The sequence below is a fragment of the Stegodyphus dumicola genome, chromosome 3 (assembly GCF_044657685.1).
Source record: "Stegodyphus dumicola isolate Sdum_Otavi_A_Nest chromosome 3, ASM4465768v1".
Classification (NCBI taxonomy): Eukaryota; Metazoa; Arthropoda; class Arachnida; order Araneae; family Eresidae; genus Stegodyphus; species Stegodyphus dumicola.
In genome coordinates, this window is record NC_140770.1 from 227,273,419 (window position 1) to 227,300,367 (window position 26,949).

General features: G+C 32.5%; 1 protein-coding gene across 1 annotated transcript in view; it reads left to right on the plus strand.

Annotated features, from left to right (window-relative positions):
- LOC118199024 (pentatricopeptide repeat-containing protein 1, mitochondrial) overlaps window positions 1-26,949 on the plus strand; it is a 63,380-nt gene that overhangs the window by 15,676 nt on the left and 20,755 nt on the right. The window contains exons 3-6 of the mRNA XM_085813875.1: window positions 3,684-3,893; window positions 6,081-6,191; window positions 10,402-10,973; window positions 18,739-18,967. Coding sequence (XP_085670001.1) covers window positions 3,684-3,893; window positions 6,081-6,191; window positions 10,402-10,973; window positions 18,739-18,967 — 1,122 coding nt within the window. The remainder of the gene's footprint in view (window positions 1-3,683; window positions 3,894-6,080; window positions 6,192-10,401; window positions 10,974-18,738; window positions 18,968-26,949) is intronic.

Sequence of the window (26,949 nt, forward strand, 5' to 3'; positions counted from 1 at the left end):
ATTAAGTATCAGAATCATGCCTAGTTACTTCTTTGATTTATACAGTCAAAAGTCGTTAATTTGGACACCCATAATTCGGAATGATCTATAATCCGGACCTCAAATCTACAAACTTTCTGCACATGCGTCGCTTTGACGCATGCGCGTAAGACCTTTACGGCTGCAAATATGCGTGTGCGCATGCGCATAATATGTTTACGCAAGCGCTTTTAATGTATAACAGACGGGATAAGCTAAGCTAAAATTATCTAATTATCTATTTCAGTTAATGTTGCAGATTGCGTTGTTCCTTAATCTTCGAATTGGATCCGGATTATTATTTTTTGCAGACTGTTAGAGCAATTTTATAAAAGTAAGCTTGAACTTTCGATTATGTCAAATAGAATTTCCGATATATATTTACTATGTAAAAGATCTACAAAGCGAAAGTATGTTTCGAAGTCCATTAAACCAAAAGTGGAATTGCTGCAAAAAATGGATAAAGGCATATCCTTTGATTATCTAATCATTCTGAAATATGTTTATCAATTTCACGCTGCTCTGCGGGGAAAGGGAAACGACACGGCGCGCAATGAATTGGAAATTGATCTATCAGCACTATGCTTATCTTCTGAGCAGATGTTTTTATTTTATTTGGCTTATAATTCCTTACTAAATGTAGTATTTCATCTCGATGTACTCCGTCTTTGATATGATTTAAATCAAATTCCTCCTCATTATAATTCGCTTCCGATAGTGAAGAAAGTGACACAGAGGTTATTGAAAACGAAAAAATTTCGATTGACAAATTAGTCAGTATTCTCGACACAGCAATTATAGGACTTGAACAGCGGAACTTTGTAACTGAAGAAGAAATTATGTCTGTTTATAGAATTAAAGAGAAAGTATTATCACATAAAACAAAGCAACTTAAACAACTTACATTGAAAGAAATGTTTAATTAAAAAAAACAAATAAATATTAAGCTTTTTTTTTGTAAGTTTTGATATCCTTTAGATCATAATTGTTCTTTATTTCATAAATTACGGTTTCATATTTTTAATTTTATAACTTCTGCATGCTATCTTACCAGATTTAAACTGATGATCTATAATCCGGAATCGCCGAAGTCCCGACGAGTCCGGGTTAACGACTTTTGACTGTACTTCAAAAATATATCTATTGATTATTCGATTATAATAACGAAATATATAGAAACAAAATAATACACAAAATAATTACATAAATATAAAATAATACCAGTTTAATAAAAATTATTGTACTTGTTTTCAGGCTTGTGGTAATTTAATTCTTGTAATTTTATACCTTGTTACATATTTTGTTCCATTCATATATGCATATAGATATATATAATTTAATGATTCCATATTAACTAATATGTATATAACCAAAAATTGCATCAGTAATGTATTTCTCAGTATGATTAACTTTATTCTTAAGAATTTTCAGCAGTCTAGTTTGCGTTATTTTATAAGTCCCAAATCAAAAACAATTAAACAGGGCATTAGAAAATTAACCAAACAGTAGCCACCCTCAATGTATTTGTAATTCGGTAAACAGTCCTTAAACGTGAAAAGATTGAAAGACATTTGAGTTACAACCATTTTCTCAGATACTCAGATATTTTGTATATATGTATTTCATATATAACATAGCATTCGAAATGCAAAACTCAATATTTGCACTACAAGCTGCCCAGTCGGTATAGTGGTCAGTGAAGCTGACTGCGATGCCGAAGGTTCGAATCCCGAAGAAGACATGGCTGTAACTGTCCATCCCTTCATAGGATAGGCGATGGTGGCCTACCTATTAGGTGCCTCCATAATAAAGAGACCACCACATCTGGCCTTGTATAGATTAATGGACTGGGTTACATTTGTAATTGTTCACAATTGCTAGTGAAAAAAAATAATAAAATATTTGCACTACAAATCCATTGAAGTAACAAATACGTGTCTTTCTACTCCTATGTTTTTAAGAAAAGATGTTACTTGCCTTACAGTTTATCATTCAACAATCCATTTTCATGGTAAACAAATTGCGTTCATTCAAAGAATTCAATTTGTTTTCTTATTTTCGTCTCTATAAAACGGAATGTAGAGAAGTTAGATTAAACAACCCTCACATTTTCCCATGACACCGAAGAGCTCAGTCTTCCCTTTTTCAACATTCCCCATGTTTAGGGTCATTTGTAATTTATGACTTGACCACATTTGATCAGTATTCATTAAAGCCACCGTCCGAAAACCATTAATTTGTTGTAATTACACATCGCTCTTCTCGTTTCTGAAGGCAAGTTATTCAGCTAACCCTCGGCTCATCTCTAATTAGAAGTACGCATATTTAAAACATAACTAATACAAATGGGTAAAAAAAGTCTTCTTAAGATAAAACATTTATGAAAAATTTCAGAGAAAAGCTTTATAGGAAACTTTTAGGTAATATTCTTATTTGGCCTATATTATTGTATGAAAAGTTTCCATTGGGTTTCTGCATCTCTCAAGAAAATGTTCATTGTTTATGTAAAATAGCTGATTGTTTTCTGTCCCCTTTATATTTTTGCTGATTTGGAAAGTGAATATATAAATAGTTAGATTTTAAGAAAAACATGCTAAAAATGTTAACACAGTGGAGGCTTGTTATAATGGCCGCTCTATTCCAATGACCAATATGAAACACCTACAATTGATGACAGTCTAATTTAGGTAAATTTCGCAATAACTATCATTCATTATAACATATCTTTTCTTCTGTGCGATGTAAAAAGTTCAAATATATTTACGTATCAATAGCTTATGAATCATATTGAATAAGATTTTCTTATGAATTTAAAAAATAATTAAGCAATGAGAGGTCTTTGATATTTTTTCCTCAATTTATATACACAAAAAGATATTTTTATCTTTTTTAAAATTTTCTTCTGGAATGAACCATTATTATGAGATATAGTAAATAAATGAATTGTATAACCAAGTGTTAAAACACGAATTGATGGGTAAAATCTACAATGCTCAAAAGAAGTAGTCATTTTTCCCTTGGCCAACTGACTCTTTTCTTATACAACAAAATTTAATATGTGGCTGCAGTATAAAATCACTTCCTGAAACTAGAATTTCCACGAATTCTGGTGGACTTCCTGGGCCTGACTTCCTGTATTGAATTCAAGAGGTCCGTGGTTCGATTTCGGGCAGGGTCAAGTTTCCTGCTTCCAAAAAATACCTAATGTGTCTACAACTTGAAAGCTATCCTCCAGATAGGAATCAAAACTAAAGCATACAGCCTCTTTTTTTTTCGCGGGGGGGGGGGATTCAGTGCAACACTACTGAATTCAGCTGTTATATCTGCTTGCAAGGACCCCTATCTGCATCATATATATATATATATATATACATACATACATATAAAATGTAGTTCAGCAGGACATTCAAGGGCCCCTTATGCCTTCGGGCCCCTATGCGACGGCATTCCTTGCATACCCTTATTTACGCCACTGACCATAACTGTATATATAAGTGTATTTTTATTTGAATGAATAATCTGCACCCTTAACTTTTGTTTCTTTTTTTTTTTTTAAGGGGGGGGGGAGATGTACAGTTTAGGCAAATGAGAATATAGTATTTTTGCGAGAAATTTCGATTTATTAAATTGTGTATATTAATTCATTTAAATTGCATTTTATTTAGATGACTGACAGGGGTCTTAAGCCTACTCCAGCAACTTTAACTGGATTGTTTAACTCTTGTGCTGAAAGTCCTTTTCCAGAATATGGTTTACATAAAGCTCGTCTCTTAAAAGAAAAGATTGAATTGAAAAATTGGGAGCTGAATCAAATTACATATCATTCAATGATAAAAGCTTTTGGAAAATGTGGTGATATACAAACAGCATTTCAGGTGAAAGCTATTTTTATACTCTTTCAGTTTTCATTTATCTAAATATTAAAAAATGATAATAGTATTGAAAATTTTATTATATTTCATAGCTTTATAGTTTATGTTTGCAAAATGAAAGAAATTTGTTATTTTGTTGCATTATATAATCTTACCATCGCTCAGGTATGCATGTTCAATATGCATATTAAATTATGTATTTAACGTACAATTAAATTCCATAATTAACTGGCTGGAATATTTTCATAACACATTCATCCATGTCTGTGTATTTCAAGAAAGCAGGTATAATAAAAACATAAACATTATGTTTTACTTTAACAGCATAATGGAAAAGAGAGATTATTTTTTAATTGTTTAATTTGAAATAATTTATGAAATTGTCAAAAGAAAATATTTAATAATTTCAATTGTTTTAACATTAAATATATGTTGATATATTTGATATAAAAAAACTCCCAGTTCTTCTACAGTATTCTGAATTTATTTTTGTGTAACTTAATGTTCATTATGCATTTTCAAGATGAAATATACTTATATACATTATTATAAATTGTTAATACCATGTTTCCTGAAAATAAGACCCAATCTTATAATTTTTGTTGCAAGAGACATGCTAGGACTTATTGTTATTTATTGTCATGGGATGTTGTATTTATTCATGCAATGTCTTACTTTTCATTCAACAATTAACATTTGTTCACGTTCAAGAAATGCTTTTCTTCAGGTTCTAGTAATACATTTATTCAAATTCAAGAAATGGTAAAAAATGAACAATATCTAATACAGCTATGTTGTCTTCTTCTGGAACATTATCATAAAGATGCAAATCACGAATTTCAGGCTGAATTTTTTGCGACTCTATGTCCTCTAAAATTATTGGCCCTAACCTCGTATGTTGAGCAATAGAGCTCTCCTTATGAGCTCTTCTTGTCCATGTAGTCTACTCATAGGACATTGGCAACACAGCTGTCCATTATTCTATACCATGCATTCTTCACCCAAGTAACAACTTCTTGTAACTTAGGCTTCACAAAATTTCCTCATTGAATTTTCTCCATTCTATTTTCAGTGCATTGATTGATTTCTGTGTGCAAATAGTTTTTAAATTGCTTATTTATATCAATATCAAGAGATTTGAAATATGCAGTTATTCCTGCAGGAATCATTATTTGATCAATTCTTTCTGCAAGGAAGTTCTTCATGTTTGACCCACTTTCTTATTGCTGCTTGTGTGTACCAATTTTTTTCAACCTGAAACACATTTGATTTCCTTATTCTTGCCCTAGAGATGATTATAGGAGGGATTCTTTCCATCAAGACAAATTGCCAAAACACACATAATGCGTGTACTTCCGTAATCAGTGGCAGAATTGTATATTGCAGAGGTATCTATTTAATCAATAATAGTTTCAAATCCTTGACCCACATATACTGCAGTTTCATCCACAGTAATCGTGTTCAAGAGCTGGTCTTAGAGAAGTCAGTGCCTTCAGTGAAACATTTGAATGCAAGTGCTAGTTTAATCACTTCAATATCTTCCAATTTGAACAGTGTTGTCGATCTTCCTGGAGACAGATCATTTTGCTGAAGGAAGCCATCCACCCAGTGTTGTGATGCTTTGAATTCATTTGGTGATAATTATTGCTGCGATGTCATTGCAAGGGCTAATGCTTAAATAGCAGCCCTGTGAACTACCAAACACCTTACTTTTCTATCAGCAGTCTATTCACAAATGTGTACTCTGATTGCAATTTTCAGACCATTTATAGATCCAACTTCTCTTTGCAGAAAGCTGTAAGATTTCTAACCCTAGAATCTTCCATAATTTTTTCTTGTACTCTACAGAGTAGCTCTTTCTTTTGCACTCATTTTATCTGATCTTCAAAATGTATCATACTTTAAATTTATTATTAAATCAAATACTAAACATCTATTGCTAATGCAACATATTGAATACTGAAGATTTTATTGTGTCACAGCCACATCCATTAGTTTCCAATGTAAATGCGTGTTGTGTCTTCACTTAGTCATTTGGCAATAAAATGCTTGTCTGGCTGGTAATCTTAACTAGGGCTTATGTTAGGAAAATCATGCTAGGACTTATTTTTTTGTTAGGTCTTATTTTTGGGGAATACAGTATATTATTTCCTCTGCCATTCATGCCAATAATTTTCTTTTCTTTTATAGATTGTTGATGAAATGGTAAAAGCTGATATAAAAATTGATGCAGCTACATACAATTTTTTACTAATGAGTTGTATTGCTAATAAGGAAGCTGGATTTACATATGCAATAGAGGTACATTATAAAATAATTTTACTTGACATTATGCTAATTGTTTTAATGTATCTGTACTTTGCATTTTTATAATTTGTTACAATGTAAGTGTTAATATTTTTAACTGAATTTCTATAGTTTATATTTTAATCTTTAATGATCACTTATTAGTTGGAAATACCTTAGCCTCTATTTGTGCTCATTAAGGTTAGCTTCTTCATTTCTTTACAGATCATTAAATTGATCAGTCCTATTTTTTTCATCAGTTAGCATCAGATTATATTCATCAATTAATAATTTTGTTTCTTTGCAGTGTTTTCTTCTGCTTGGGTAAATTTCTTTTTATTTAGATTAGATATTTATATATTAAGGAAATCATCATAGATGTTGCCAAAATACAGAATATGCTATATTCTAGAAACGATGTGCATGACAATCCTTCAATTTTAATGAGTAATTTCATCATTTCCATATGTGTTCCTTCTGTTATATTCCAAGTTCCTATGGTTTTATAACAAGTTGTGGTATTTTTTGTATTAAACTTTATGTGCTTATGGGATTTGCCTGCACTGGAAAAAATTGTGATAAAAATTATGCAGAAATATGGTATTTTACTGCAAAATCACTAAAGAGAACTTCCGACTAAAATAAGAGAAAAGCAGCTTATGGTTAATTCTCAGACTAAATTTCTAATTAAAATGTAAAATATATATTAATGGGTGTGTATGTAATAAATATTTTTTGACTTATAAATCATCATTCTTTTCCCTCTATAAAAAATTTCCAAATTACTTCATAGTGGTTGCACTAATACACAAGTGCCTTGGATTACACAAGTCTTAATTCTTAGACATTGCTTAACAATATTTACTTAAAAAGTATAAATGACTTCTCTTCAGTGAATAAAAACTAATATAGTTAATGATTAAAGTAGTTGTCAATGCAAAGAAGTTAACACTTTGAAAACTGTTAAATAATTTTTAGATTGAAACCAAGTCCAATAAAATATTTCTTTTCAAAACATTATTAAAACAGAATCATTTATTTGAAATAAATCATCTTAATAGCTGTCTCTTTCAAATAAATAATATGATTACGTTTTCCCTTTAATAGTTATTTCTGAATTCTGTTAAACTGAAATATCAAATACTGTGTAGTATATCTCAGAGAAAATTCAATCATGTATTACTTCAATATCTTAGTTATATATATGAAGATTAAAACAATGGCACTTTATGAAGCTAACAAATTTGCATTGTTTGGGAATTATGCTTCCTTTTATCATTAAGTTCAAACTATATTAAGTTTTGTGTCAACATTTTACAGCATATGATGATAAATAAATCCTGTATAAGAAATAAGAAAGGACAGGAAAGTAGTTAAATATTGATGTAATTAAACTGAAATAAAATTCAAAATAGTTTCCTAAAGTAACCTTTCACCAAAGGAAGTTCAGTGTACAATAAATGCTGAAAATGTGATGCTTATTCTTGCTACTAAAATAATAACTTTAGCCATGTATTGAAAGAACTTGAAATAATGTCAGAAAATTTTCATTGGCCATCTACAATCAAATCTGCTGTGAGAAACTGAAACAAAAATTAAGTTTCTATGTGAAATATGATATTATTTTTTAGGGGGTGGAATGCAGCTGATGTTTGCAAATATTAAATTTCATGTAAAAATAAATACTCAGGAATTTCACTGTTAATGTTTGGCTTTTCTACATATATATTAATTATTGCTCAAGGATATTATTTTAAATATTTTTGATTAAAATTTTTAGTAATTAATTATGTTTAAAAAAATATTGTAAACAGGTAAAATTTTTTACCATAAGCATCCAGTGATAATATAGCTCCATTACTGCTGTCATCAGATTCAGTATCAGTAATACAAAAAACTCATATATTTCAACTACTGCTGAATTCACTAGAATTATGATCAACATCTAAAATGTTTATGTCATTTAATTTTCATAATTTATAGAAAACGAATAACTAGCAAACTCTTCTTTATAAGTAAAAAAAAAAAAAAAACTATATATAATTTTTCTCATAAAATATGAAACATAGGATTTTTCGCCAACTATGATATATGAGTTATTTCTTGACCTACTCAGTTTGTAACTTGTCTAAGATTTCAGCATTCTAACATCAGAGGTGCAAAAAATAGGAATAAATACCTCTTCTATGATACTGAATAGAGCGACTGATAAAGAGTTAAGGTAAATCGATAAAATTAATATGAACAAAAATTTGAATGTTTTATTTCATCATAAAAAAGGTGGATATTTCATATGTGATGAACTTGTGCCACTAAGGTACAAGTAATTATTTGTACACTGTTTTTATCTTTGTTATTAGTATCTGAATTTTTTTTTTTTAAAAAAAAAAAAAAGAGATAGATAGAGATGATGTGGAAATGTTATCAATGTTCCTAGAATTGATAGTTAAGAGTGATTGACTGTAAATGAAAAATCAAGGTAGACAATGTGCTATTCTTGATTTAAAAATATATATTAATGGTTAGTTCTCTACAAAATGATTATAAAACTTTATAAACATCTATGTATTCATTAATATAGATATTATTAACTTATGTTACTGTAATGGAACAACATATTTTCTTGGTAGGAAACCATAGTCCAGTATTTTTAAGAAATATGTAATTGAAATTGTTACCATTAAAATATGAGAGAATGTTATTTTAGAAATTCTTACATTTAAGTTTCATCACTTGCAACAGCTACTTGAAATAAATTTCAATAAGAAGGTGATAATTATATTTTGAAGTACCAAAAACAGCTATGATTTTGAAATAAATCATAGTTTAAATATTTTATTTTCAATTTTTTTACTAATAATTTAGACCCATGGAAGTGCTTCTGCAAAAAATTTTTTCTTTTCTTCTTTTTGAAGTGAGGTGAGAAGTTGAAGGTATTACTTTTCATCTCGTTGTCAGTTGTCTTATTATTTTTTTTACATAATTTAGTATCTTTTAGTTTATCTATATCTATATACAGTCAAAAGTCGTTAATTCGGACACCCATAATCCGGAATGATCTATAATCCGGACCTCAAATCTACAAACGTTCTGCGCATGCGTCAAAGAGACGCACGGCTTTACGGCTGCGAATTTGCATGTGCACGTGCGCAAAATACGTTTACGAATGCACGTTTAATGTATAACGGATGGTGTAAGCTAAGCTAAAATTATCTATTTCAGTTAATGTTGCAGTTTGCGTTGTTCCTTAATCTTCGAATTGGATCCGGCTTATTATTTTTTGCAGACTGTTAGAGCAATTTTATAAAAGTAAGCTTGAACTTTCCATTATGTCAAATAGAATTTCCGATTTATATTTACTAATATGTAACGGATCTACAAAGCGAAAGAATGTTTCGGAGTCCATTAAACAAAAAGTGGAATAGCTGCAAAAAATGAATAAACGCATATCCTTTGTTTATCTAAACTTTAACGTTTGTTTATCTAAACTTTGTTTATCTTTAACGCCACAGCGCGCGCAATGAATTGGAAGTTGATCTGTCAGCACTATCCTTATCTTCAGGGCAGATGTTTTTATTTTATTTGGCTTATAATTGCTTACTAAATGTAGTATTTCATTTCGATGTACTCCGTCTTTGATATGATTTAAATCAAATGCCTCGTCATTATAATTCGCTTCCGATAGCGAAGAAAGTGACAGAGGTTATTGAAAACGAAAAAATTTTGATTGACAAATTAGTCCGTATTCTCGACACAGCAATTATAGATTATAGGACTTGAACAGCGGAACTTTGTAACTGAACAAAATATTATATCTGTTTATAGAATTAAAGAGAATGTATTATCACATAAAAAACGAAGCAACTTAAACAACTTACATTGAAAGAAATGTTTAGTAAAGTAAACAAATAAATATTAAGCTTTTTTTTTTTTTTTGTAAATTTTGATCATAATTCTTCTTTATTTCGTAAATTATGGTTTCATATTTTTAATTTTATAATTTCTGCATGCCATTTTACCAGATTTAAACTGATGATCTATAATCCGGAAAAATCGATAATCCGGAATCGCCGAAGTCCCGATGAGCCCGGATTAACGACTTTTGACTGTATATATATATATATATATATATATATATATATAATGACTGTGTTTCTTTCAAATATCATGCTTTGATGTGATGTTTATTTATATATTTCTAAAATAATTATTTTGGGTATTTCAGGTTTGGCGAAAAATGAAAGCAAGGAAGTGTACACCAAATCTATATTCATATAATTTATTGCTTAGAACAGTCAGGGATTGTGGTGTTGGACCTGAGGAAGTATCTTGTCTTTTGTTGCAGCACTGGAGTAGTTACTCAAAACGGCCATACGGATTTATAAGAAAAGAAAGTGTATCAAAAGAAGAGCCAGTGCTGCACTTAGTTAGTGGAGACAGTTCTATAAATAATGATAAAACACAGCATCATCAAAATCAAAGTACTGAGTGCCAAGCAGAACATCCTCATGATCAAAGTATTAATTACAAAACAGAGCAAATTCATAATCAAAGCACTGACTACAGAACAGATCTTTACAAACAAAGTACTGAATGCAAAGCAGAACATCTCCATAATCATAGTGCCGAATACATAACCAAAGCAACTGAAGAAACATTAGATACTAGACTAAAAACTGTTTCAAATAAAAATAATTTAGAATTAATGCAAAATATTTTTCCAAGTTTACTTGCATTAAGGCCAGTTAATGGCCCTGAAATTTTAGAAATTTCAAATATTAATACTCCTTATGATAAGTAAGTTTTTAACTAAAACCATTAATTCTTTCCATTTATTGATTGTAGTATATGACTGAATGTTGTTGTAATACTTTAAAATATATGTTCAAAATATTTCTTAAAAATTTAATATAAGAAATTATAATTTAAACTATGATGATACAGCATTGGTTTAATTATGTTAAATGGTTATATTACAGGATGTATTTTCTTTTGACATGCCTTTCTTAATCTAAAGATTTGAGGACTGTGTTGTCCTGTGTCTTCTCTGATTTTATATACAAGCCCCTTTTCTTCCTTTCAAAATGCCTTAAATTCATATTTATCTTTCATATAAGATCATCTTATGTTTTGACCACTATGATACTGCTAAAGAGATTTGCCATCTTTTGAATGCATTGCATATTAAATTTTAAAAAGGTTTGATCTTTCTTATTATAGAACAAAATTGTGTTTATGTTACTTTGATTGTTTCAATAGACAAAGAACAAATTGAATTACAGACTTTTAGATTTTTTATTGGTAATACTTATATAGAAATCAAGAACACTGCTATAAGAAAAAACAACATATTTAATTTAAAATGGTCTATAGAAAACAATGTTCACTAAGATCCGATTGTGGGTTTTTGTGTTTATTCTGATATCTTCATATTACTTCAGATAAATAAATATCAAATCAAGTACAACTAGTGCCTTGGTGTATGTACAGGGTGATCAGCGAATAAGCCCTGATTTCAAAATTAAATATCTCTACAACAAAGATCGATAGAATTATGCGGTAAACTGTATGTTTATTAGCAAAACTGTAAAAATGGGGTACAAAAGTTTAGAAAATTTAGTTACAAAAATCGGTAACAAATGGCGCTCTAATCGCAATGACCTATCAATAGCCTATAAAAATGTGCTTTGAAATCGAAAGTGATCAGTGCGACTGTTGGCTAGCGAAAAAAGGCTAGCGTAGAAAGTAAAATAATGTATTCCATTGAACAACGTGTTTTTTTTTTTTTTTTTTTTTGGTTCTGGAATTTCACCGATTAGAACACAGTCCTACGGCAACACGTTGCAGTTTTCAAAACCAATTCAATGTTCCAGTTGGACCCGATGCGAAAACCATTCGCATGCTCTTCGCAAAATTTGAATGGACTGGCAGCTTGGCTGATGATTGAAAGGGAAGTGTTGGGCCTAGGCAAACTGTAGTCACTTCTGAAAATGCAGCCAACATTTCTGGAATTGTTCAGCAAAATCCTAGGAAAAGCATCTGATGGATGGCATCAGACACAGGTTTGAAGTACAAAAGCATGGAAAAATATTAAAAAATAGCCTACGGCTGTTTCCATACAAAATCCAAAGTCATCAGGCCATACCTATGAAAGCTGTGCAACAAAGGGTTGACTTTGCGAATCAAATGCTAACAATGATCGACAATGACAGATTTGATGTGAGCTGCATCTGGTTCACAGATGAGGCCCATTTTCATTTGAATGGAGTCATTAATAAACAAAACTGGAGATTTTGGGGTACCGAAAATCCTCATTTGTGTGAAGAGAAAGCACTGCATTCGCCTAAAGTTACTGCATGGGCTGCAGTATGCGCCAGAGGCATTATCGGACCATTTTTCGTATGAGAAACGATAACTGCCGAACGTTACGTTACAATTTTGGAACAATTTGTCAGCACTCAATTAGCATTGGAGGATCTACCAGGTATCAACTGGTTCATGCAAAATGGGGCTCGACCACATCGAACAAATAAAGTTTTTCGCTTTCTTCATGAATACTTTGGAAATAGAGTAATTGTGTTAGATTATCCGCAATTTACTGGCACAGGAATAGCTTGGCCTCCATATTCTCCTGATTTGAGTCCTTGTGACTTCTTTCTGTGGGGTACATTGAAAGACACTGTCTATCAAAACAATCCCGCTACTCTAGATGAGCTTGAATCGTTGATTGGTGTTGCATGTGATTCCATTTCCGTTGAAACATTGCAAGACGTGATGTCAAATTTCTGATGAAGTCTAACCTTAGGAATGGAGATAAATAAATAAGCAGGGATTCATCTAAATTAACATATATTGAAACACAAAATGGCACAAGTGCAGTAAATTCTACATGCTAAAGTAAAACAGTGACAACAACTAAAAAAAACGTTGCCAAGAGAAAAATATAAAAAGCATGTTGCCACACATGTTATAAAATACAAATGGGAAATATAATCACAAATAAAAGTTATTTGCAACACTCCCCCTTGATTAAATTTCCCTCAGTCCTACACAGAACCTTTGATTGAACAAGGCTTTCTTTTGCACATTCTTTGTGAACATGTCTGCTGCATTTGAACTGGAAGGCACATACGTAAAGTTTAACAACTTCTCTTCAACCTTTTCTCTCAAGAAAAAATGCCTGAGTTCAATATGTTTGTTACGCTCTGAAATGACATGGTTTTTGGCTAAAGAAATGGCACCCTGATTATCAACAAATATGCTTTGTGGAAGGTTTAAAAAATGTTGTCCCACAATGTCTTTAAAAAAATTTTGGAACCACAGTACTTCCTTGGCTGCGTTGCACATTGAGAGGTACTCAGCTTCAACTGTTGACAATGCAGTCGTCTGTTGTTTCTTACTGCTCCATGAGACAGCTCCACCTGCTAGTAGCACCACATAGCCACTAAATGATCGTCTGTCAATCTTATCACTAGCCCAATCAGAGTCACAAAACACGTCCAAATTCTTTCCTGTCTTTTGGAAAGTCAGCTTGTTGAAAGTCCTTGGTCTGTTTTAGGTAACGAAGGATATGTTGTACACCAGCCCAATGTTCCTTGCTTGGGCAATTATTGAATTGGCTCATGTAAGTAGTAGCAAAAGCTAAATTTGGCCTTGTTCCTCCTGCTAGGTACAAGAGCCCTCCAACAGCCTGCCTATATTTTAATGCTCCTTCAGCATTCAACATGTTATCCTTAGTGGCTGTTGTATATTTCATACCTGGATCTAATGGTGTTGATGCTCCTTTAGCATCTTGCATATTGGTTGTTTCCAAGAGTTCACTAGCATAGACACTTTGGTCAAGAGTCACACAGCTATCTTCCCTTCTGCTTATCCTAATTGAAAGAAGGTGATGTATTTCTCCCAAGTCCTTGATTTTAAATGTAGCTGCAATATTATCCTTAAATTCCTGAATGATGAATTCTTTGCTGGACATTACAAGAAGATCATCTACATACACACCTACAATTAACTCCTTTTCTTTATTGAAGTAAACACAAGGATCTACTCTGGATCTTGTTAGGCTCGTTGATTTCAGAAATTTATCGAGGCACATATTCCATTCTCTCCCAGACTGATGAAGTCCATAAAGGCTTCTCTTTAGCAAGCAAACTTCTCTGTGTGTTTTCTCATGCAGACTCACGGGTGGCTGTTCCATGAAAATTGTCTCATTCAGTCTTCCATTTAAATAGGCTGCAGTAATATCAAGTTGATGAACCTGCCAGTCTTGCTCAACTGAGAATGCTAATAAAGTTCTAATTGATTTTGTTTTTATTACAGGAGAAAACGTCTCTTTGTAGTCAATTCCTTCGACTTGGGTGTAGCCACGAGCAACTAAACGAGCTTTATATCTTTCCACTTGTCCATCTTTGTTAAGTTTTCTCTTGAAAACCCACTTACATTTCACAACTTTCCTTCCCTCTGGCCTAGGCACTAAGTCCCAAGTTTCATTTCGTTTTAAATTTTCCAACTCTTCTTCCATGGCTAACTTCCATTTTTTCTGCATCTGGACTAGTTAATGCCTCTTCTAAAGTTTCAGGATCATTCTGGAAAGCTTTCTTGGGTGTTGAGCCTTCATATTTCTGTTTCTCGGATTGTCAGCTGCACTGCATTCCACTTGTAATTCCATTTATTTCTGGAGGATTTTCTTCATAAATCTCTGAATTTTCCATGATATAATCCTTTGTCCACTTAGGCGCTGAAATTTGTCTTCTGGGTCGAGTCTCCTTTTCTGGTATATCCTCCACCTTCTTCTTTTCCTGTTGAGGGCCTTTGTCTATTACTTTATATTCAACTTCATCATCTTGAGATGAATTTCTTCCAGAAACTTGTTGTGGGTGCAATGTTATAATGTTTCCAGTCATGGAAGGTTTTTCTTCAAATATGACATCTCGGGAACAGATTACTGTACTGGTTTCTTTGATGTAAATGCGGTACCTTTCATCTCCATCATACCCAAGGAGATAGCCTTTAGTTGCCCTTTTGTCCATCTTTCTCCTCTTCTGAACTGGGATATGAGTATAGCAAGTCGATCCAATGATGCGCATGTGTTTCATTCTGGGTTTCTTTCCCATCCATAATTCATAAGGGCTTGAATTAGGAACTGAAGACTTGCCTGTCCTATTCAATATATAAATTGAAGTACTGACGAACTCTGCCCATAGGAAAGCTGGAAAGTCCACTTTCTCATTCGAGTATTTGAGAGTTCTGGCCATTTCTAGGACTGTTCTGTTCTCTCATTCAGCACTGCCATTTTGTTCTGGTGTATATGGAGCTGTGAGCCTCTGGGAGATTCCATGCTTGTTCAAGATCTTGCGAATGGCTTGGTTGTCAAATTCTCCACCATTGTCACTGAGCATTTCTTTAACCGTATGCCCTAAGTTCTTAGCGTGAGCTATGAAATTTTCAAGCACATCTTTTACTTCTGATTTGTGCTTTAAGAAAAAACAGTATCGAAATTTGGTGTAGGCATCTTTGAAGATTGCAAAGTAATGGTATTTCTTAAATGACTGATGAAATGGCCCACAAATATCTGTCGAGAACAATTCTCCAGCTTTTGTAACCGCTTTCCTGGTTCCAAACTTTAAACGGTGGGATTTTCCGTATACACAAGCTTCACATAATTTCATATCAGACTTAATCTTAATATTCAACTCTTTCTCTACAATGGCCTTTACATGCTTTTTATCTTGGTGACCCCATCGTTCATGATAAAGTTGGAGAGTTGATTCATTATTCTCAGTCATGTTGATGTCAGTGTGAGTTTCAGGAACTAAGGTCTTCATCACGCCTTTGAAGAGACCCCCACCAGCATTTCTTGTTCCATGCAGAACTATTTCACCATCTATTTTTAAATAGCAGTCCTTAAATGTTGATTCAAACACACTGTTTTGATTTCTATCTTGAGATGCTAACACAGAAAATAGATTTTTACTTACTTCTGGAACATACCAGACATTTTCAAGATTTTTGATTTGATTCATCCCATTTACAATGGTCATTATCTTGATGGTGCCTTTTCCAATTGCTGGTAATGACTTTCCATTTGCCACAGTGATGCTATGAGGAAGCTTAAATCTTTTGAAGTCTATAAAGTCTATAAAGTAGTAGTATCCTGTTATTGACGACATGCTTCGAGGCCCCATTATCAATAAACCAATCATCAGAATTCGTTTCTGCAGAAAATATTGTATCATCTACAGCTAGAAGTGTCATATTTGCAGCAACACTGTTTTTACTTCCCTTGTTCGGCCCTATATGTGGACTGGGTTTCGGCGGTTTTCCATCAGCTATCCATTTCTTGCATGTTCTGACCCAATGTCCTCTCTGGTGGCAATAATTACACTTGCCATTTTTTTTCTTGTTAATAGATGATTTCCGCTTAAATTCCGGATTTGCTATCAATGCTTCCTGATCTAAAGTTTCTAAAAAATTTGAATCTTTCCTTAATTCTCTTTCATGGGTGCACAATTGTGTAGTTAATTCATCTAAAGTTCTCTTTTCATCACTAAGAAGTAACCAACTTGATTTGAAAGTACGATAACTGGGAGGAAGAGTATCCAATATTTTACAAATCAACAGCATTTCTGGCAGTCTGTTTTCTTCCTTATTTTTAAGCCCACTGTTCAGTTCATTCCATAGATTTTTCAATTTTGACAAATGAGCTGCCATATCATCATTTGACCAACTGAATTTGAAGAACTGTAAACATATGTTATAAAGTTGGTTATCGGACGAATCTTCGAATACTTTGTGAAGTTCCAGCCAAATGTCTCTTGCGCTGTCAAATCTCATTACCTTTTGTAAAGTGTCTTCAGTCATGGAGTTCGTAAGAACCATCATAGCGCAATTGTTTGCTTTATTAAAAACCTTCATATCATCTCTAAATCTCTTTCGAATCTCTTCGGTGGCCGCATGATCAGGCTCCTCTGGCTTCTTCAGTTTTCCTTCCACGACTTTTAAAGCGTTTTCGTGATAATTTAATACGAACTTAATTCTATATTTCCAAATAGGCCAATCACTTTTTCCGCATAACGGCTGAACCAATATTTTTGCAGCTTCCATTTTTGAGAACTAATTTGCCGACTCACGTAACTGCCGTGTTAGGCTTACGAACTGCCGGTAATGTTTATCTCCACTTCGCTCATAAATTTCCCCGCACAGTTATAGCATGCTGATACCCATAACCTGATGAAGTCTAACCTTAGGAATGCAGATAAATAAATAAGCAGAGATTCATCTAAATTAACATATATTGAAACACAAAATGGCACAAGTGCAGTAAATTCTACATGCTAAAGTAAAACAGTGACAACTAAAAAAAACGTTGCCAAGAGAAAAATATAAAAAGCGTGTTGCCACACATGTTATAAAATACAAATGGGAAATATAATCACAAATAAAAGTTATTTGCAACAATTTCATTCTTTGTTTACGCCACCTCATTGTTTCGAACAGTGAACATTTTGAAAAAATTGTATTTTGAATGCAAAGGCTGCTTCACTTTACTGTTTTTTTTTTACTCCTTTCAGAGAAAGAGTTTTCAGCGCAGAGCGTCATCTGTTAACGATTTTCGTAACTAAATTTTCTAAACTTTTGTGCACCATTTTTACAGTTTTGCTAATGAACGTACAGTTTACCACATAATTATGTTGATCTTTGTTGTAAAGATATTTAATTTTGAAATCAGGGCTTATTTGCTGATCACCCTGTATATTTCTATAGAAAATTTTTTGTCATATGTAGGCCTATAATGTAAAAAAGTCAATGGACTGCTTTTATTTTGGCACAACTAAATAAACCAAATATTATAGTTACAAAAAACAGTTGTTTATATCCACATTTGCATGTTTTCACATTTATTTTTTTAAATGGAAAACATAAAATAGTCAAAAAAGTAGTTGCTCTCTTAAAGCACAGTAGATTATTCTAATAATATAGATGCTCACCACAGTAAAGTTATGTGTGTTCTAAGTAATAAGCATGTTTTCCTACACTTACAAAAATATTTTTATCAATTTTAGATTTTATTTTAACTTTAAATCTGAGGAGTTATATGAATTTAAATATTGAGGTCCCACAGTTTGTAAATATTTTGTCACTGCAAGCTGAAAAATTTCATGGCTGAATTTTTTAATAATTATTCCATTATTCTTTTGATTTATTAATGATATAATTTAGAACAGCTAGCATAATAAAAATTGTTATTATTTTTGAAAATTTTCACTGTTATTTAAAAAAAAATTAGTATTTATGAGATTTAATAGTAAACTGTTGTGATTAGAAACTGAGTTGTATTTTGTGTATCTGAAAGCTGTTTAAAACAATATTCTTTAAAATACCCCCCCTAAAAAAAAAGAATATATCTGGCCAGCATTTGATTGAATTTCAATCCAACAGAACTAAGCATTAACACAAATATTGCACTTATTTATTCTTTTAATAATGCTTCTTAATTTTTTGTGGTTAATAAACATGATGCTAAAAGGTAATATAGCTGTATTATTTTTCCTTCTTCTTTTAGATTATCTCTTTTAGGAGGTATGGAAGGATTTCTAAAATCTATGTCAGAGAATAAATTGAAACCTAATATCAAGACATTTACCTTGTTACTCGAAAGTTTGCCACCTAAAATTGAATATGAAGAAAAGCTGATGACTTTACTTGATGCTTACAAGGTTGCTCCTGACACTGGTTTTTTCAATATTCTTATCAAAAGAAGAAATTTTAGGAATGAAACTGATTCTGCCCGTGTAAGTGATGATGTATTTTTTTTAATTTTAATTTATTTATTTATTTATTTTAGATATTTTATAACTTAACAAATGCATCTGTATAAATAAGAATGAGAGAATAAATCTTATAATGCGTTACACATTCTTTCAACTTAATGGCAGTTGTTACAAACTATGGTATGGTATATGTGAACTGTTTCATACAGTCATTGATCGATGTATGCACATATTAAATGTTGGTTTGTAATTCCACAGTGCTGTTGCTCAGAATGATACAAAATCATTTGAAATGATATAGAATAGATTACTTGTTTTAAATCAAAATTAAAATCAGCTGTTTTTTGAGGATAAAATGAAAAAGAATCATTCAAAATTATTGATGAGTTATCGGTTGTTGTGTGTCAGTCACTTGGTTCAGATTGTTCACTGAAGAGAATGTTACTAGTTCTTAAGATCAGGATGTCAAGAAATTGAATGCTGATATTAGTTTCTCTTTTAATCTTAAACTCTAGGTTAAGGAAGTTAAACATAAGACAGAGATATCATCAATATACCTCTTCCAAAAAAAAATGGGTTCTTCTGTTGCATATAAATTCAGTCAAAATGGGTGACATAGGTGCTCCCATAAAATGACTCTCTTGCTGTTTATAGGTTTATCTGTTGCCTCTAAACACTGTAAAACTGCAAATAAGATAAAAGGCATTTGATATTAAATTTGGATGTAATTCTTAGTTTTCAATCAAAGTTTTCACCAAAATTATTTGAGATTCAAATGAAATGGACAGATAGAACAAAAGATATAATGTCAGTGGTGAACGTGTTACTGTTGGGACCAATTATTTAGGAAGTTTGTGCTTCAGATTCACTTTCATAAACTGTAGGTTAGGGAAGTTTCTTGAGATATATAAAAATGGTGCTTTGATATTGTCTTCTGAGTATTGCAGTAGAACAAAGATGTTATCAACATACAGATTAATAGAGATATCAATAATATCATTTCATTTCTTGATCTCTCAAAAGTAAGAACCGAAGACATTTCTTAGAATACAGTCTACCAGAAACTAACTTGGAACTCTGCAATAATCCCGTAATAATTCTTTTTTATTTTATCTTGTTTTTTATTTTTGACTTAAATTGAATTAACATATTTTGTTCTACACCCGAATTTTATGAAAATGAATATAAATACATCCTAGAAACTGCAACAAACAATGGTTATCCTCCTAATTTTGTTAAAAAGCTTATCAAAAAAATCAACAGAAAAAATTCGGAATTATTTCTAAAAAATGTAATGTTGCTATTGACACAAGAATTGAATAAAAGTAAATTCATTGGAATATTCTCCTACTGTCCCATCACCCCATCCAATTTCAAAAGATCAAGATTTATTTATAAACTTTCCCATAACCTCAGCTCCATTCATCTGGAAATTGGTACGAATGGGCAATTCAGACACACTACAACATATGCATCAGTTGAGTACACTATCCTGATCCACAATGAAGATGCAAATGCAGAAACGTAATATATCAATTCAACATCTGGAAAATTAAGAATTGTTGAGCATCAATTCAACATCTGGAAAATTAAGAATTGTTGAGCATCAATTCAACATCTGGAAAATTAAGAATTGTTGAGCATAAAAAAAAAATCTGCAAACTCCTTGCCAATCAGTACGTCAATGAAAATAGGATATCTTTGGTTAGATACTCTTTAGAGTATCCAGACTCAATACTGAGTTGAATAAAGCCAAAATCATCAACCACTATACATCTGGACATCAATTCTGAGAAGTAGAGCAATCTTATAGAAAACGATAAAAGAGAGAGACCTTAATCGAGTCACTCATTCCAGCTGCAGTTCATAAAGAAGATGGGTTGTCTGCAAAAGCCTCTATTTTACTAATGTTTAAATGTGTTTTTAGTGTGTTGTACGAGACATTTTATTTTTAACTCATTCTAAACTGTAGTGCCTTTTAATTCTTCAATAAATTTCTTTTTCTATAATCAGAATCAAAATTATAATAAAAAATTGATAATATATTTTATGTCACTGATTTTAAATCAAAACCATATTCAGATAAAAATGTTTTGCTCTATTAAATTTTACCTAATATAACATCAAATCAAACCAAAAAAATCTTAAATCAGTTACAATAATATACATATAATAATTGCATTCAAAAATATTAATATACTTTTTCCATTTATTTCATAACCAAACTAACTGAATTATTCATGACCCTCATCAGTATGCTGCCAAAAATAAAAATAATCACAGTATATCAGCAAAACCTCAATATAAAGCAGTAATTTCAATCTCAAAATTATATTTTTGAAAAAATGTTCCTTTAACTGAATGGATCCAAATTGTAAATAAAAATAATGTTCTAATAATCACGTGACATCTTATAACTGTATTAAATATTGAACCATAAACAGAATCAGTAGTTCTAAAAGTTGACATATGATACTCATATCCTTGAAAAAATATAAAATCGAGTCCTGATATTCTCATTATGATCAAAGATCTTATTATTTTTTAATTTTCATTTAAAATTGACTGTGCTCAAGTAAGTCGAATTTCAGAAAACAATATAACTGTATTTGATTTAGGTACTGAAAAAAATTAAAAGGAATAATCCTTTGAGGAGGTTAGAGAGCATCACATTTCAGCATATAATTTTAGATTATAATCATGTTTACTTTTCTTTAAAAACATTCTAATGTGTTTTTTGCTTAAAAACTTAGCTTGAGGTTTTCCTTTGAGACAGCAACATACCTCTGAATATAAAAGCAAGTTATAATAGTTGCTATAAAATTTGCCATATAAGAAAATAAATAATCTTGAATTTAATTCTCTGGTTTTAATAAAATTTGTTATTTTTTCAGTATTGTTATTATCTCCTTTAATGTATGTATTCATTTTACCATGAGTGCATTGTGATGGAAACAGCAATGAAAATATTTAGTGTGTGTATTTAATTACTTATGCTATAACTGTTGTATTCAAGCAGAATACTGATTTTGCTCTTTTTGCAAATATGCAAACAATAAATCTCAAGATAATTCATGCTCATTTATGTATTCATTAGTAAGCTCAAAAACTTTTCTTCTGGTAAATTATCTTTATAAAATTATTGAAAAACAAATCCTTGTGTTGAAAATTTAAAAACGTAGCAAATCATTGCTATCTTCCTGCAGCATCATAATGGAGAAAAGATTTTAAATGAGGTACAAATTTGTCTTCACGTAATAATGCTATTGCCTTGATTTGTCTCATGGCTATGGTATCAGTGAGTTGTGCACTATTTCTTTAACATAAATAAATAAAGTTTGTAAAATAAAAGTTTGTAATTTCCTTCCTACCTACCTTACTGCTTGAATGTGTCCATCCAGCACATGACGCCGCAAATGTATTAATTAGACACGGACGATGGGCCTTCCTGATCAGCCGCTGACATAGAAGGATCATCCCGTGTAGGTGTTCCGTAGACGTAATTCATTGATGAATGAATGCTTCTAAGAAGTTTTGGCTCTTGAAGAAGTCTTTCATAGACTTCATCACAGGAACTGTCGAACTCAAAATTGCACTTCACCATTAACATTGCTTGTAGTGTTTCCAATTTTAACTGTGTCTTTTCAGTTGTCCATATGATATTCATAGACGAGAAAAGTCTTTCACTGGAAGTGTTTGTTCCTGGTAGACACAACAAAAACTTCACAGTTTTCTGGATTTTCGCACATGGCACGTGTTTATCCTTGAAATGATGAAAAATTTCAGCCCATTGACAGTCGAGACTAGTTTTCTGACAATTTCAGTCTGCAATCTTTTGTGGTGAAGTAAATCGCCTAATGTAGCTTACTTTGTGAAATAACTCATTATTATCGATGTCAACCTTAGCAATCTTCCACCAAAAAAGTTGCACGCTCTTTTGTACTTTTTCCCACGATGGTGGCTCCTTTAACGCAACCCAACTAAATGCATTTAGATCTTCGAATTGCTCAACCCTCTTTTTCAGATATCCAGCACAGTTGTCGTAAAAATTTACAATGATTCTTATAATGTCATTTTTCTCACCAATTTTTCCTCTTCTAATTGAGTAATCAGCATACGTACTTCATTTGGCAAAAAGATTTCTGCGCTTCTTTCAGTGCGTTTATGTATTAAATCATTCAGTTCAATGCTGTTACAGTGCTGTTACTTCCAATGCTGTTACAGTCTGTACTTCTATGTGCAGAATTGCCGCTTGAAACACCGCAGCGATATTACGTACGAAATGGAGCCACAATTCAGCATATGGATTCTCAAAAAAGTTGTGGATTAGCGTTGAGCACTTCCCTTCCGAAAAGAAATAGGATTTCAGTGCAGGAAACAATTTTAAAACTCTCTCTACCACAGGCATCAGTGATAACCATCTAGTTTTCCCACATCCTAAAAATAGGTTTGTACTCTACACAGGCAGAGTCGCAAAATTCTTTGAATGACTCAACACGAACTGTGTAGGTATAGAAATAATAATAAATTGGGTTGCATTATGGATGATATGAGCAGCAAAACCAATATCTAGCAGTTTCCTCCAGAGAATGTCACTCGCATTAGAAAAAAATAAATAACCATCGAAACATGACAATCGCACGCACAAACCACATTAGCCAAAGAAGATCTATGTGAAAAAGGAAAGGTTCTATAGAACATAATGTAAACCAGTTTGCTATTACGTTGTTGGAAAGCGGAGGGAAAATTCGCCAAGGGATTTGCCGACAGAACCTAACGGCGAAAATTTCCCCCTCCACGATGTATACATGAAATTGAGGAACACAATCTTAAAAGATACTTTTTTTTACTTTTCGTGATAAACTCGGATTTTCACACTTTTTAGCTTAAAATAACTAATCCATTAATTAAGTTACTTGAGCAAAAAAATATTTTCTTTTCCTTCAAAGTTTAAAGAAATTTAAAACGATATTCGTTTTATAGACTCTTGATAAATGTGACATTCGAACTTCGACGCCAGCTTAGAGCTCTGGCGACAGATATTTCGCGCGCGCTGCTTCTTTGTCTTAGCCACCAACGCTGTCGCCGACCACATTTCTGAGTGATGACATCATAGCTTTATCGGAAGCAAGCATCAGCGAGGTGTCACCAATGCACCGTGGTGCCCAATTCGAGTTAATTGATGTTAAGAGTCTCTTTTGCAGAAAAGTGGGACAAGCAAGGGACCTTGGGACATGAAGTCTGAAATCTGGACTGTCCTGCCTAAATCGGGATGTCTGGTCACCTTAGAGAGAATAATGTGTCTGTGAAAGAATTGGGAAGAAATTGACTGTGGTGGTTTGCCTCTGCCATTTCTTCAGGGCGAAATTAGATTCTGAAATAGTTCAGTGTTGTCACCAAGAGATCTGCTACTGTGTTTACTTTAGCTTGAGTGAGCTGTCAGCATTTGTCTGAGCCTTGGATCTTTTCAGAAGATGTTTGATATTTGCATCCTTGGGGTTGTTTCTCTGGATTTCCTAGTATTCTTCTCAAGAATGGCTTACAGTTCTGTGATAAGCTCATTTTCTTTCTCTTCTAAGCAGCATTCTTCTTGTCCACTTCATTTATATCCATTGCCATGAAAACAAATATCTTTGGCCATATTTTCAATCTGCTGGTTCATTTTAGATGTAGACAAGAGAGTAATTCCTTCCAGCTGAGCTGAAAGGCATTTGAGTCGCTTGAGATTTCTGTTTGAGTCTGGTAGCACAATACTGAATTTGTCTTCCAAAAATTTCCTTATTGTAATGTTAAATAAAAACTAGCAAGACTTCATCTTTTGCTGAATATTTTTGTGTACAATGTTTTGGTTATTGGTCCATAACGTTATATAAAGCTAACAAACAGAGTGATAGCTATTTGAATTTTGGACTTTATTAACAAAAAAAGTTAATTGATGTTAGAACGTGCATCAATTAACAAAAAAAGTTAATTGATGTAAGAGAACTTACATACGTCTTATTGTGTGCATGACAACTTTTAAATGGCAAAAATAATAGTGATGCCAGATGCATAAAACATATTAAAACAATGATGCCACTGAAACTGCACATAATATTAATTAAATGCTCTATTCTCAACGGCCTCCTTCGAGCAGGAAAATATTCATTGTTCATATTACTTACTGTAATTGACGGCATATAAAACGCACTTTCATTCCTAAATTTGGTCTCAGAAAAGTTACCTGCGTCTTATACGTGAAGGACACAGGTTAACTTTCAATACTGAATGCTATTTTTAGCCCGGATAAAGGTCTAGACACACTTAACTTTTTCTACATCTGCCATAATTATTTTGCACATGCGTGAAATATCTCTCATCAAAAAGCGCCAAAGCTCGAAGCTGATGTCGAAGTTCAAACAGGTTCAACAGTCACATTACATCTATGGAGCCTTTCCTTCTTTACATAGACTTTCTTTGACTCAGCCGAAACACATGTCGGTATCGGTGCTACTCTGTATAAATGTGTCGGTAGCGGTGCTTAAAACTATTTGTTTTAAAAAAATACCCTGGAAAATATGACTACAGGAAACAAGAGATTAAGCTATACAATTCAGTATAAACTAGGAGTGTTAAACTATGCCAAAGTGCATGGAAACAGAGCAGCAGCAAGGCATTTCGGTCCACCGCCTACCGAAAAAATGATATGTACTTGGCGACTGCAGGAAGATCAACTGAAGACTGCTAAAAAACAAAAACATAACCTTCGATGCCCAGCTCCATCTTGGCCTGAACTTGAAAATGCCGTAAAAATGTGGGTGATAGATAAGAGGAAATCTGGGATAAGTGTTTCAACCAAAATGATAATCAATGAGGCCAAAGGATTTTGCAGAAAAACATGGGAATCAGAACTTTTCAGGGTCTGAGGGCTGGTGCTACAAGTTAATGAAAAGGCAAGGCTTATCAATGCGCACAAAAACAACTATTGCACAGAAAATGCCAGCAGATTATGAAGAAAAAATACTAGCATTTCATAGGTTTGTTATAAATGCATGCAAGAAAACTTGTTTTGAGCTCGGTCAAATAGGAAATATGGATGAAATTCCACTCACATTTGATGTACCATCCAACAAGACTGTGAGTATTAAAGGGTCTAAATCAATAACCATAAAAAACGCAGGTCATGAAAAATGCCGATATACGGTAGTTCTAACATGTTGTGCTGATGGCACAAAACTACCGCCGCTTTTCATATTCAAAAGAAAAACTCACCCGAAAGAACTTCCAACGGGTGTAATTGTTCATGTTCATCTGAAAGGCTGGATGGACGAAGCTGGAATGAAACTGTGGTTACAGAACGTATAGGTGAGGCGACCTGGTGGACTCTTAAGAAAACCCTCTCTTTTGGTTTTGGATCAGTTTAGCACCCATAGAACTGAAAACATAAAGAATAAAGCGAGATAATTAAAAACGCAAATAGCTGTCATTCCTGGCAGACTGACTAGCCAATTGCAGCCTTTAGATGCATCGGTGAATGAGCCATTTAAGGAAAAAGCGCGAGAACGGTGGAACAAGAGGATAGGAGAGCCACATCACGCCCTCACACCCCTCAGGTAGAATGAAGCGGCCTTCTATTTCACAAGTGTGCGAGTGCGTAAAAAGATCTTGGGAGGGACGTAAAGGATGAAGTGATTGTTAAGTCCTTTAAGAACTGCGGAATCGGTAATGCTCTTGACGGAACAGAAGACGACTTATTAATCGAAGAAGGTGATACTAGCTATGACAGAAACAGTAATGATGACAATATTGTCGTTTTCGATGATGATGATAGTGAAAAGGATTTTTATGATTTTGAAAGTGATTAAAGTCTAATTTCATGATAGGCAATGTTTTCCTTGAATCTGTGTTTTTGTTGTTTCTGCTTTATTTTGTATTATGCTTAATTGCTTGCCGTTCATTCATTTATTCATTATTGAAATTTACATATCATGTTCAAATCAATCATGTTCAATTACATATCATGT